The 14277-nt window shown below is 41.9% G+C and overlaps 1 protein-coding gene across 1 annotated transcript in view; it reads right to left on the bottom strand.

Moving 5' to 3' along the window:
* Positions 1 to 300: 300 nt before the first annotated feature.
* The window catches only part of LOC121621760 (guanine nucleotide-binding protein G(i) subunit alpha-2-like), a 62453-nt gene continuing 48476 nt past the window's right edge, over positions 301 to 14277 (bottom strand). The window contains exons 3-9 of the mRNA XM_041958374.1: positions 12874 to 13015; positions 8248 to 8408; positions 5278 to 5406; positions 2648 to 2777; positions 2320 to 2473; positions 1339 to 1553; positions 301 to 1234 (exon numbers count right to left, since the gene is read on the bottom strand). Coding sequence (XP_041814308.1) covers positions 1363 to 1553; positions 2320 to 2473; positions 2648 to 2777; positions 5278 to 5406; positions 8248 to 8408; positions 12874 to 13015 — 907 coding nt within the window. The 3' untranslated portion in view covers positions 301 to 1234; positions 1339 to 1362. The remainder of the gene's footprint in view (positions 1235 to 1338; positions 1554 to 2319; positions 2474 to 2647; positions 2778 to 5277; positions 5407 to 8247; positions 8409 to 12873; positions 13016 to 14277) is intronic.

The raw sequence follows: 14277 nt of genomic DNA, 5'->3' as shown, positions 1-14277 counted from the left end.
GTGAGGACGTGATGAGTGAAATTGTCTCGTCCAGTAAAAACCTTCTCCGGCCTCCATGATTGAAACTCCATAAAGTTACTTTAATGGTGTAAAACTGTAAACTAACTAATTTTATAGAAAGTCAGGATTATTCTATACACCCCAGCACTTCCATTGTGTTTATATTTGCAACCTCACCCTCCTGTGAAACAGCAGTACAGACACATGTGAAACTTCACTCGACCTCAGCAGGTCCACCACAAAAAAATGAACACGTTGCATTAAAGGAATAAAACAGAGAGGACAAACAATGTGCAAGAGTCAGGTGATCTCTACTTTTATTTAAATTAAATCATATAGGACTTTCAAAGCATTTTAATATTTACCAAAAACACTAACCTTTTTCTGAATTAGATTTTCGTCTCTCATTAATAATCACTACATATTCATAGGTGCTAGGCAGAAAATGGAAGAAAAAATATAGGCGCACAGTAGGTCAAACAGTACTGAAAGCATATCTAGGAATTGGTTGTAAACAGAAGTCAAGGCACAAACATACTGCAACAGACATGGAAATGGTACTAAAAAAAGTGAGAGAATGTTAGGTACACACATACTGTAAATACCAGTTAGAATTTTGCCATAATTTCCCCCTGCATGTGAAGTTTTTTTTTTCTTTTCAACATTTTAATATTTTTTATTTTGATTTTGTAGGAATGTTAGATAATTTGTGCAGTGATTACAGAGCTAATACTTGCCATGTTGAGTCATGCAGAACAATATACGGTTTGGCTACGAATGATGAACTTATGTAAACATTATAAAAAAAAAGCTCTTTCCTTTATCGATCATATGTTATGTCCATGCCTGTGCTTCACCTCTTAAAAAATAAGCTTCATGTGATTAAAAGTTTAATAATTTGCACATCAGAATTTCTAAAAGTAAAATGAATGCATTTATATAAAAAAGTTTTCCTTTGCCTCCTCTAGTACTTGAAAATAAAGAAGAAGAAAAAAAAACAACAACAAAAATACAATAATAAATGTTGATTTTTGTGGTCATAGCCCATAAGAGTTAACAATACGAGTGACTGGATCAGCAATCGTTGAAATCCCACAAGGCTCGTCGGGTTTTCAGTCTCTTAGGTGTCTTTATAAAAAGCAGATCAAAGCAGAAATCGTGGTTGGCCAGTGCAGTCATTCATGATGTGTGTATAATCCCCTATCTTTATGGTCACCGGAACTGTTCAAGTAAGCTAATAAAGCAGAAAAACACACACAATCAGTCATTTCAAACAGGCGTCATTTTGGGACTCATCAGAGATCTGGATCACTTCCTGTGTCACTTCTCTAAACTCACCTTGACTCTTCCTCAGACGTGGTTTCAGAAGAGGCCACAGTCCTTCAGGTTGTTCTTGATGATGACGTCAGTGACGGCATCGAACACAAACTGCACGTTCTTGGTGTCGGTGGCGCAGGTGAAGTGGGTGTAGATTTCCTTGGTGTCCTTCTTCTTGTTCAGATCCTCAAATTTGGTCTGGATGTAAGCCTGGGCCTCCTCGTACTTGTTGGGGCCTGAGGGACAGAGGGTGCTGGGGTTAATGGAGCTTCTCAGAGGGGATCACACAGTTCATGATCCGCCTGGACTCATTTCAGCTGGTCCTTAATAAATCCTCATCATGTTCTTCTTACTGCTGAACTCATCACTCCTGGTGCTTCCTCTTGTATTATTGTTACATTCTGAGTCACACAGATAAGCATTTGTTTCTCTGAAGATTAACCACCCAGAGCTGTTTGAAGAAGCCAGACAGCCGTTTAACAACACTTACTGAATGTATTTCCCAAATCCTCAAAGACTCTCCGAGCTAGCTGGATGAAACGATTTGATTTCATCCAGCTGGTTTCCTCAAACAGACATGATAGCTCAAAATGATGACTTTGTTTAATATTCATACAATCTGAACCACATTTTTAACTGTTTTATTACCAGATATACGATAAAAATTGTTTTGTCTGAGAGCAAACAGATCTAGATGATTTGAAGACTCTTGAAGGATTTTGGAAATACAGCAGCGACTGTCGTTAAACAACCTTCTGGGTTTTTCACAGATTCCTGGGTGATCAATACATAAGAGGCACAAACCGGGGCTGGATTTTCAGGAACAAACAAGTACAACTGAACTGGAGAGATGTGACCCTATCACACCGCATGGACAAAATACTTGACTTGTTTTAAAAAGGTTTAGTTTGAGACTGACGTTTGCGTTCTTGTCAATCATGCAGGTGTAAAAATTCAAAAGAAACCATTAAGTGAAGCTTAAGTGAGGCGTTCAGACTGTACCAGTGTACTCAGGGAAGCAGATGGTCAGAGGGCTGTGGGCGATCTTCTCCTCGAACAGGTCCTTCTTGTTGAGGAACAGGATGATGGACGTCTCTGTGAACCACTTGTTGTTGCAGATGGAGTCGAACAGCTTCATGCTCTCATGCATCCGGTTCTGGGTGGGACGGGCACAAATGTGGAGATAAAGAGATTATAAGAGAGTACAACTAGGGCACATAAAGGAAATGAGTTCACTGAACACTCAAACCTCCCACCCCTTTTAAATCACCCTGGGAACGGGCTCTACTGTGAAACGCATGCAAAGCAAACGAGTGTGAGCCGAACTCACCATCTCCTCGTCCTCGGCCAGGACCAGGTCGTAAGCGCTCATGGCTACACAGAAGATGATGGCCGTGACGCCCTCGAAGCAGTGGATCCACTTCTTCCTCTCTGACCGCTGGCCGCCAACATCAAACATCCTGCACAGGGAAGCAGTGTAAACATGAAGGGTGGATGGGACTGAGCGCAGGACAAACAACACTTTTTCACACTGACAGACAAGTCGAGCAGCTTCAAGGTCTCCCTCTGGAAAAGTGTGTGTGCTCTCTCTCTCTCTCTGGTGAATACATCTCTGCCTCTTCCTCTCTTCAGGGCACGGTGTTTCGCTGCACAGACGTTTGTCATTTTCCTGGCATTTGTTGGCATTTTAGTTCAGTGCAGTTGCTGTGGTAACAGGCGGCCTTAAGACAGGTTGAGGCATTGTCTGCTCCAGTGAAAACCGGCTCACTCTCTAGGCTCCAGGACTGAAACTGTCCCTGAGGCGTACTTCAGCAAGTCCATCGCAAAAAATGTTTCCATAAAACGGGCAGCGTTCAGACAGGCTGAGGCACGGGGCGGCGGCAGGTACATGACTTATTCATGAAGACGGAGGGAAGCTAAACGGATGAGAGAGCATGGATGGTGTCGGACATCTCGTATTGTTAATATTCTTGAACCCTTGGTGTTACTTAGTGAACCAGCCCACGCTCCTTCCACTTTTCAGCAGAACCATTGTAATCAAGGACGCCTCGTCAACACAATGTGCAATGGAAGTAAACAATAGAAGTAAGACGGCAGGTCACGCTGATTACCCGGGAGATTTTGTTCTTTTATTACAGATATTACAGAAAGCCTTCTCCAGCCTCTCTTTCCAGCTGGTACAATACGTCACGCCCACTGATGGTGTCATTGTTCACACTTCAGAGGGAGGAAATCCTGCTTTTTTCTGTTCCAGCTGGGAACCAACTTTCTGGGTTCAGAGCAAATATATATTTGGCCGAAATGCACCGAGCATGCAAATTTAGATGCGCGAACCGGTACGGAACCTGGAGTATAAGAGGGAGCTTTTCGTTTGTGTTACGCCACAGTGACACACTTTTGTCATAATACTACATTCGTCCTGCTCAGCAGTTTTGACTTTGCAGAATTTGGTTCATTAGAGCAGAACTTTGAGTTTCACGGACAGCCCAGCTTTAGGCTGAGTAAGCAGAACTCATTATAACAGTGACACACTTTAGACTGTTTACATCAGCACTGCGCTCGTCTCCAGCACTGCTTACATTAGCTAAACATAACACAGCAGCACAGCACTGAGGAGGTGCTGCAGGTAAACATATGCCAGCAGGATTTGATTTGCGTCTTCCAAAAAGACATAAAATGAATCAAGATGTAAATATGAGACTTAAATATGACACACGGACACACAGCAGGCGCAGAAGCACACACACACACACACACACACACACACACACACACACACACACACACACACACACACACACACACACACACACACACACACAGGCAGATATTCAGACATTTTACAAACAATTTCCTCTTTTGTTTCCAAAGCTTTAGTAGTGACTAATGTCTCCATGAGATATGAAGTACAATGTGTTTGTGTGTGGTTTGAGGGGTGACAATTTTTCACATTTTGTTGTCACACTGAGGAGTAGACCATTATCAGGTTTACACTGTGAAAACAGGCAATTTCTGAGAAGTATGGCTGAAGACAGGCATCCAAAATAACAAACTAGAGCGGTAATAATGAGTCTGCATGCCAGAATACATTTTTTCATTATTATTATGTGTAATCCTGCTGTGATAACCATGCAGTTATTAAAAACCCACACATGCATATTGTTTGTGCAGAATTTATTGATGTGTGTGTGTGTGTGTGTGTGCGGAGTCCCCACTGTGACAGCATCGAGTGGGATGAGCTGCTCAGGTTAGAGACATTTTGAGCTCAGTTGCTGAAGTGAGACGGCAACCTCAAAACAACTCCACAAATCGGAAAAAACAAATGTTTTCCTCTCTGTGAACTTTATTAAGTTTCCAAAAAGGGGAAACACTGTGAGCTGGCAAACACACGCAACACTTACAGTACAAACATAAACGCATGACTCATACGCGCACACACACAGATAAACTGTCCTCAGTTGGGAAAAAATGCTCAAATGATGGTTGTTACTGTCAAAACAACTCATTTTTTAGGCACTTTTTATGACTTTCACATAAAGTTTAAATTCTGAGTACTATTATCTTCCTGTAAGACAGTGATGCACTGAGAGAGTCTTGGAGATCAAAATGGGTCCCACTGCTTTACTAATGACTGCTGTATTTATAAACATGCTTACTGTGTAAATCTTCTCATGCGAAATGTTTCAGGCAACCGTCCGAACAATTCAAACTGAAATGTGTTCAGAAATTTCAGGTGTCCAGCATGAGCCTCGTCAAACAGATGCTGTCAGTGGTATATTAACACAGACAGCGGTTACTGCAGTGGAGGTGGTCCACCTGTGCTATTAAATACAGCACTTGGTAAATCAGAAGGTTGTGTCTGTCTGCAGGTGAAATGAAATGCTGAGCTGCATAATACAAACTGCTGTCGTGACTGCACCTTTAACAATGAGCTTCAGCAGAGTGAAAGTGGGGTCTTACTTGAAGTGCAGGTCCTTGAAGGTGAAATGTGTTTCCACAATACCGGTGGTCTTCACTCGGGTCCGCAGCACGTCTTGCTGTGTGGGGATGTAATCTGGCTTGGCTATCCTCTCCAGGTCATTTAGGTAGCTGATGGGAACACGGACACAAACCATATATGTCAAATTAACAGCGCTGTCCTTTAAGCCAGCACAGAGGAAGGATATTAAGCTGTTCCGTACAGGTGAGGTGTAAAGGAAGGCTGCGTCAAGCCTCCTCTGTTCCTTCACACAGACGTGAGAGGAACAGAAGGGCCTCATGCTGGCAGCAGGTTGTGTTACGGCAGCCTCAGTTACAAATGAATGCAACATGTGACATGTAACAAATTGTTCCGACAGCTTCAGAAAGTCTTTGCTAATAAAACTCAAAGCTTCACCAAAACACCATTTGAGTCCGGGTCAGCAAAACAGCAAAGTAGAGTTCTGGTTGCTGTAGTGTTCAATCTTCTTTGTCAACACTAACACACACACGGTGTCATGTGGTCAGAGACGTAAAGTGCAAACAGCATGGGCACAGCAGCCAAAATATTACTAATAAATGATAAACTCCTACTTTTTCTATTCTCTCTTAGCTGCACAGACGGCTTTCACGCACTTCAAGCTAACGTGCTGACATTCAACTTCCCCATATTTTGAATTGCTTTTAGAAGAAGCAGTGTTTGCGTGTGTGTGCGTGTGGATGGGTGTGTGTGTGTGAACATGGCCAAATAAAGCAATCCGACTTTTCAGGCCAGCATGCCTAAACCGCGACAAAAACCCTAAACACAAAACCACGATCAACCTTAACACATATAATGTAACCATGGGAGAGACGCAGAAGTGCTTTCTGTCAATCTTTCAGCACAATATTAAGCATGCATAAAAAAGACTGTGTTGTGTAACAAAGTGTTGCTGCCGAGTGTAATCCCATACAAGCCACAGCCCGGGCGTAGATATTAGAGCCTCTGCACCACTTCTTCATGCCACATGTTTGACAGTTTAATCATAATCCTTCTCTCCACAGAGGTTTAGGCTGCTTTTGTAGTCCACACATCAGATATTGTAACACTGCTTGATTTGGCCATTGGGTTTATAAGCCCTGAAGATTAATTGAATTTGGGCGACTTACACTCTAATAAGAAAAGGTGCTGACCTGCAGGGTGACAGAGAATCATCAATGGGAATATAATGGTCATTTTATAAGACTGTGCAACCTCACCATGCTAATTTTCTGTCACTGGAGTGAGCAATTATCAGATACTCAGAGTGGAAGCAGAGCTCAGTCTAAAGCCAGCCTGCATTTCTATACACACAGACGTGTGAAAAGGTCAGTCTTGTTTCCTCAAGTGATGGCAGCGGGATCCATTATTTTCAGAGTGTACAGTACATGTCCCCTTTCTATCAAAGCAGAGGGAGGGAGAGTAGAGAGAGGTCTCTGTTAATGTGAGCTGTGCCATCTCTCTCTCTTTATCTCCCCCTTCCTTTCTCTGGCTCTCAGCAGGTGCTCAGACATGGATTATGGTCTAGTGCCAGACTCATTTAGTCCTCTCTTATAGCAACCGACTCGCTCAGCGCCACACTAAGCCGTGGTGAAATGTCGTATATTGTCCACTCTCCCGGCTACTAAATGTGAGGCCGCGTTAGCCCAGCGCGTCCAGGTCTGCTCGGCCTCAACGAGAGCAGTGAAGTCGAGATGGACAAGTTATGGTTATACGGGCCAACACAAACAGAGAACAATATCACCCCCCCTGGAAGTTAAATACTGCCTTCACTGCAACACAATTATTTGTGAAACACTTAACACGCCCTGGACAGTTTATGGCACATTCTGGAGGTGTCACAGTATTATCAAAGGCCTTGTATTCAACAGAAAAGTTAGTTCATGCTGCAGCTTGCAGGCAGCTGCTGGGGAGCCAAGGCTAAGCCTCTTCATTTTCTCTGGATGCCCATTTCAGAGCAACGCTGCATCCCAGAGGGTCAGAGTGATAGCCACCTCTCACCTCCTACCAGCAGCCTCTCACAATTACCTCATGCTCCCGCGGTTATTATGCTGGAACATTATAACAATGCAGCCAACAAATGGAGCACTCAGAGATGCGGGTAATTTAGGTAATTAAGACCTGAGGAGAGAGGATGAGGTTGCTCTGTTGTTGCAGATTAGCAACGTGACTGGTCTTAAAAGTGAAAGCCTCTGGTTAAACAAAACCATAACGTCTTCATTATTAATAACTGTAGCTGCTCTCTATGTGGCGCCATATTAACAATATGACAAATAACAAAACTGAATCCAACACAGAGGAAACTCTTCAAACGACAACTCCGATTCCAAAAAATGCTGTGTAAAACATAAATAAAACTGAATGTGATAACTTGTAAATCGTTTTTGACATATACTCAACTGTAAACATCCGCTATTTCTGAATTTGATGCTGGCGATACATTTCAAACAAGTTGAGACAGGAGCAACTAAAGACTGGGAAAGTTGTGCAATGCTCCAGAAACACCTGTTTGGATCATTCCACAGGTAAACAGGCTGATTGGTAACAGGTGATAGTATCATGATTGGGTATGAAAGGAGCATCCTGGAAAGGCTGAGTCATTCATAAGCGAGGATGGAGCGAGGTTCAACACTTTGTGTGTGAACACATGATTGTATAAAGGATGTTGCTACATGGCTCAGGAACACTTAATAAATCTGTTGCTGGTAAACACAGTTTGTTTTTATTTGTTTCACACAGCGACTCAACTTTTTTGGAACCAGTGTTGTATTAGTGAAGAACTACTGTTCTAATGCGATGCCTCAAAATGCACATAATAATGCATCGATGGGAAATGTGGCTACTGACATCAGTTATATTTTTAGCTCTGACATTTGGTCACCATGGATTTCTGTGCATATCATTTCTACGCACATAATAACCTTGATGTCATGTCATGTTCTAAAGGCACTCACTAGGCAGCAGAGTCATTGAGCTGGTACTCTCTGGCCCGTGTGAAGCAGCTCTGGACGCCGCCGTCAGCCCACAGTCGCTGGATGACGTTGGACAGATCTTCTGGCAAGATGCCCTGCTCCTCTGCTGCTGCTGACAGGGCAAACAGTTGGCGGGCATCATCCTGACAAAAAAAGACACACACACACACACACACACACACACACACACACCATTAGATAGATTAGGTCTCTTAAAAAAAGATATTAAGTTTATTAACCCTCATTATTTTTCATCACTAGATCAAGCTGATAAGCAGAACGCTGCAGGGCTTTATTTACAACTTTTTTTTCCCACATCAACAGTAATCTATCTGTCTACTGCAAGGCCCAGTGGTGAAGGCCCTGAGTGCATTTCATTACTACAAACATCTGTTACTGCGAGTTCAGGATTGCGGCGAGCAAACAAATACTAAAAATATAATTCCACACTTCACTGAATGCAAAGTCTTTTTGTAATATAAAGGCTATAATTTTCAACTCTCTGTTGAATTCCAGATGGGACTTCTTTTTTTTGCAGATCGTGCTCTGTATCATGCATGAAGCTTTGTTCTCATCATTGAGCTTCATGTCTAACTGCGACAGAGACTTCCTTTATATGTAACCATCAGTAACAAGGAAAACAAAGCACAAACAGGGCAGAGAGTCACTGGAACAGAAGTTTTCTGCCGTAACTTGCCTGGCCAACATGAACCAGATATGGTAAGTGGTCATCAGCCAGCTGCCTTGCCAACATGCAAACTGTTGCTGTTGTTGCGGGTATCCAGGGTGTGCTTGTAGTAATTGGTGCTTTTAAAAATGGCTATCTCAAACTGCTTTTCTTAGAAATTGCAGATAAGAAGCTGCGACCGCTGGAAACTGCTGGTTTCACAATGGAAAGAAAAACAGCATTTTTCTTTCCAGGGTTATATAATATGACGTTCCTGCAGTCCTCTGCACTCCACAAGTCTGTTTTATGGCTAGCTCTGAGGAGATATGCTTTCTCAACCAATCAGACTGCACAAGAGAAACATGACGAAACAGAGAAATAAACCCAAGTGTGAGCAATAGTATGACCAGAAATGATGTATCCATCATTGGCCTAATTGGCCCTGGGCCATCACACGGTGAATCCATTTATTAAGGTGCGTTGGCCTGGAAAAACAGATGCATCAAATGGAAGACAGTACATTAATATTTGCATTAACTTTGAATTAATTAGGTATTTACTTTTATGACCCAGAGACACTTGTGTAAGCGAGGGAGCAGGGAGACTTTCTCTGAAATTGCCAAAAGATTAAACTTAGTTTTGCCTCTCTAAGCCATCTTGGCTGCATACTAATATTTTCTAACCGTCGTTTCTGGTGCTCCATGTCTTGCGCAAGAACAGTTTAAGACTGCAGATTGCTGTTGACTGACACAACTAAACCTGAGACATTCTGGTTTATCACAACGACTGTTCTCTTATTCGATCAGTTTTAAGGGGACTGTTGGACAAATATAGCGGATACTGGTGATTGGCTTAGTCCACCACTGCAATTTTTGTCATTTTATGTTGCTTGTTTAATGGTCGGCCTCTGAAAAACTAGTGAGAGCCACTGCTCAGCGACAGACTCTCAGTCAGCAAGCTAACCCAGTAGCTTAAAGACAGCAACAACGACAGAGAGAGGCGGGAGGGAAAATGGCACGCAGACCCAGAATACTTTCACATCTCTCTCGTGAATTAAGGATTTATTTCCACCAAATCTGAGAAGACTAACCAACCACCAGGGGGGAGTGGGAGGGAGGAATAAAAAAAGAACCAGAAGAGCCATTCATGAGTTGCTTCGCTTTAAACCAGGTTACTTAAAAGAACTGGTCTGCTCATCATTGGTGTGTACACGCTGCACACACACCACTTTGTTAGTGTTAAACTATTTGAGCTGGGACAGTTAGCCACCGAGCGCATGAAGTACTGATGATGGTGGTTTATATGTAAACATTTAAAGGCAGAACTGCAGCTATACTCACTGGGAGCACGAGAAGGGCATCGTCCACAGCTTACATCACCTTCGTCCCTTTCTGTTTGACAAGGACTTACCTTAACTTTTGATGTTATCTATTGAGAGACTTTCATGTATTAGTTAACCATTGTCTGGCCCTCCACCTCAACTGTAGGTCACAGGAAGTTAGTGGCCCTTAACTGTGTACCGCGTGGTAGTAATTAAAATCCTGTGATATGGCAACACAAGTTGTTTTCAGTGGACATCAGGAGAACAGAATGCAGAAGAGCAGGGCTTTCTGATAGCTACGCTCTCCTTGACCAACCTAAGTCCAGCTGAAGTTCAAATTGTTGGCTGGGTAGGTATGTTGGTAGTTCCCAACTTCGGTCTATTGGACAAACGAATGTCTGTATTAAAGTTCCTCATCATCCCACAGACAAATAGAATAAACTACATATTTCAAAGCTAACTTTGCAAGCTACAGAAAGAGTCTGGAAAAATGAAGCTCATTTTCAATTAAAATGGTCTTATGATACAGTTATGAAAATATCTGCAACTTCGGATGTGAAATCAGCTGACAGCAGGTCATGGAAGACATGATACATGTTCAGTACGATTCCACAATGAGACGAATCTGGGCAAGTGCATGGCACTGGCGGAGGTATGCACTGTATTAAATACAGTTTGCAGCAGTTGTCATGTTTGTTAAACCACGAACGCAGCTTGCTCCTTATGTATAAACAAAGACATTTGGTCACATGCTGATTTCAGAATAGTGCTGAATGCGTTCCTTCTGACTGGGAGATAAATATTGTCTTTTTAATTGAAATCTGTCAAATGTTCCAGGACGTTCAAAACGGGGCGAGACTCAAATAAACTTGTTATTGAAACACTGTATTCTGTCCAGTTATGCAGAGCTAGGCACCTTGGCAGAACCAATGCTGACATATACCAGGCAGGGAAAAAAGTTTTTTCCACATAAAACCATGTTTATCCAACTCCTCTGGAATGAACTGTCATTCCCAGGAAAGGGAAATATTTTAAGAACACACTATCAAAGAAGCAAAGTAAGGATTGTTAGCATTATGAAAAAATCTGAATTTAAATGTCTGTATTGTAGAATTCATTCATTCAGTTCATTCTATTCAGTAACACGCTACACATGACTTTATTACTTAGTCCAATCCAGCACAATTGTAGGCCTGTGGTCAGAATTCCTTCTATAGTTTATACAAACTTAGAAAAATGAATTTAATTTAATAGCAAATGAAGCATATGAGGTGAAATATGTCCATTAAGTTGAATTGCTGGACTGTATAAAAGCCATGACAACACAGCTCTCTTTTTCCCTGCATCTTAGCAAACTCATACACAATCCTCTCAAATGTACTTGGATGTAGGAGTTGACAGATTGCTTCAGCCTCTATAACTACATTATCTTTCAAATGATCTGTGAGAATAGAATATATGAATCACATTTATGAGACAATGGGTTCACAGGAAAAGGAATCATCATTGTCTCCTCTCATGAGTAGTGCCTAAATCTTATTTCAGTGATCTTATCATCTCCCTGGGTGGCGCCCTGTTGACACAGGCACAGAAAATACAAGGCGCTGCATGAGTCCACCTTCCCTATCTGCTACCCAGAGATTTCCATGAAGAAACTTTCACGCTGCACTCAAGAGAAATTCTTGAGCGGCATAATTTCTGCAGCTTCAAATCCTCAAGGCTAGATATGGGTGCTTAGGATGGAGGAAAAGTGGAGGCTTTGGTGGTGATAAGTAGAGACGATATCACTGAGCTGACTGCAGCAGTATTACACTACGCTCTAAGAGGTTCCCAGAAGGTTTTGTTACTACCTTCAGTAGCTTTCTATTATTAAACAACAGGTTTCAAATAGCATGGAAATGCCTGTTTTTAAAAGCATTTGTAATATTTGTTCATGAGGCAAATGTATTGTTAATGAATCTATCTGGAGCATCGAGTGTCACAAAGCAATGACAGACACAGTTAGTCTGGCTGGAGATGCTCTCTAGTATGGAGTCAGATCAATCTCAATATCAATGCTTGCATACAGAAGGATTCATAAATATATTTTGGGATTTACATATAAATTACTCTCTCCGCATGAATATTTTTCAATCCACTCAAAAAACGTCATCGATGTACACAAATGTAAAACAAATCCATACATTAAAAAAATAAGGTTCCAGATTCAAATGTGTTTCTGATGCACATCCACAAAATGTGCGTATTTACAAGTACTTTGAATTCTCATCATAAACATCCCTGGATGTATATACAGACCGTCGAATGTGCATTTACAAACTGCTCGTCATGCGTGAAATTCAGTGCATTTGTGTGTGGGACTCGCCCGACGTGGCTCGATTCACAAACGCATTGTGTGCATTCATTAATATTGAAAGTGATCTGGCTCCATATTCGAGCTGGTACATCTTTCAGGTTTTGCAACGGCTTATGCTAACAGCCACACGATCCTCTTTCTGCAACATCGCTGCCATCTTTGCTGTATTTCAAACATCATTTCACTGCAGTCTTGCTGGTGCGGAGGGAGACGGCATGTAAAAAGCTACAAACTTTAGGGTCAACTTTATTGTCAGGTACCTACCGCTCTTGTAGTTTCCTCATAGTCGATCTTAAGGTTGGCCATGGCTTTGATGATGGCCATAATGGACTGGATTGTGTTGCTGTAGACAACTGCTCTGTACTGCTTACACTCATCTTCTGAGTATCCATCCTCGTGGATAATCCTGCAAACAGAGAGCAGAGGGAGGGAGGGGAAGAGCAACGGAGAAACTAGTATGTCACTTAAACTGAAATCATAATGTGACAATAAAACAAAACACTGACTTCATTATATATGATTACACACTAACATACAATGGTATAAAATACGGTTTGCTGACTTTAATGCCCCACTGCTGGTACTACTACTGCATTCTTCAGGTAAATAACTCAACAAAATAACTTCTTTTTATTCGCTGTACGTCTTAGGCTATCGTTGACCATCAGTCAAAGATAACGCAGTTCGTCAAAACAATAAAAACAAAAGCCGTGGGTTAATGATGTCAAGAAGTGGCATGGGATCATGGGAGTTGTTGTCTTCATTGTTAAACAAGCACCACTGCTGATGAAAATCTATCTGAGCTATCACTATCTGAAGCATCATCTTGTTTTTCCTGTGTTGCCATTAAAGGCTGCAAAATGAAACGCACTGCGAGTAGAATAAAATACCTGAAATAAAATTAGGGAATTCTCCGGGTTTGTACTTTGTTGGGGACATTTGGGATAATCCAAGTACTCAAATCAACAAAATATATAACATCAGTCTAGTTGTTTTAGACATTTTAATGTAGAAATGTTTTGCATATTTTGCATCTACACACAGGGATTTGTCTAGCAAAGAAGCAAACACAGCACTGTCTATCATGAAGTATCAGGTCTCTCAGAAGGAAACTAAATATGATTACAGGTTAGCCCATTAAAAATGCATCACTGTACGTTCTCTCTCCGGTATGTGTTTTGCTTGTTTATGGTTGGGCCACAGTAATAATAACGTCAAAGAGAGACTATCTTGCTACATATTTCCAACTATTGTGAAAATGTTGTCCATTATCTATTACAATATACCTCATCTAAGATTATATGTATTTCATTGGATCCATCAAAGATGATTCAGCCCTGCATGTATGCGATCACAAATCACTGCTAGGCTGCAGTACTGGGAAAATCTCTCAACCAGAGGTCACTTAAACAAATATTTACTTGCATTTGGAGCAGTGGAAAGAGACGGAGAGAAGGAGGCATGTAGCTGAAAAAGCATGTGGCTGAGACAGAAGCTGCTGGGCTAGAAACCAAACAGAACCGTCTCCCCTGTCCTGTCACAGCCCAGAGACCAGAGTCACACCGCCAGCATGCTCATTGGTTGTGTGATGTGCTGAATGGGACCTCATTAAAATGCAAGCAGGCCTGCTGTGAAACACTGAGTCACAGCCAAGAGGACTAAAAGCCC

The sequence above is a fragment of the Chelmon rostratus genome, chromosome 2, assembly GCF_017976325.1.
Source record: "Chelmon rostratus isolate fCheRos1 chromosome 2, fCheRos1.pri, whole genome shotgun sequence".
Lineage (NCBI taxonomy): Eukaryota > Metazoa > Chordata > Actinopteri > Chaetodontiformes > Chaetodontidae > Chelmon > Chelmon rostratus.
This window is presented reverse-complemented; position numbering and strand designations above follow the sequence as displayed.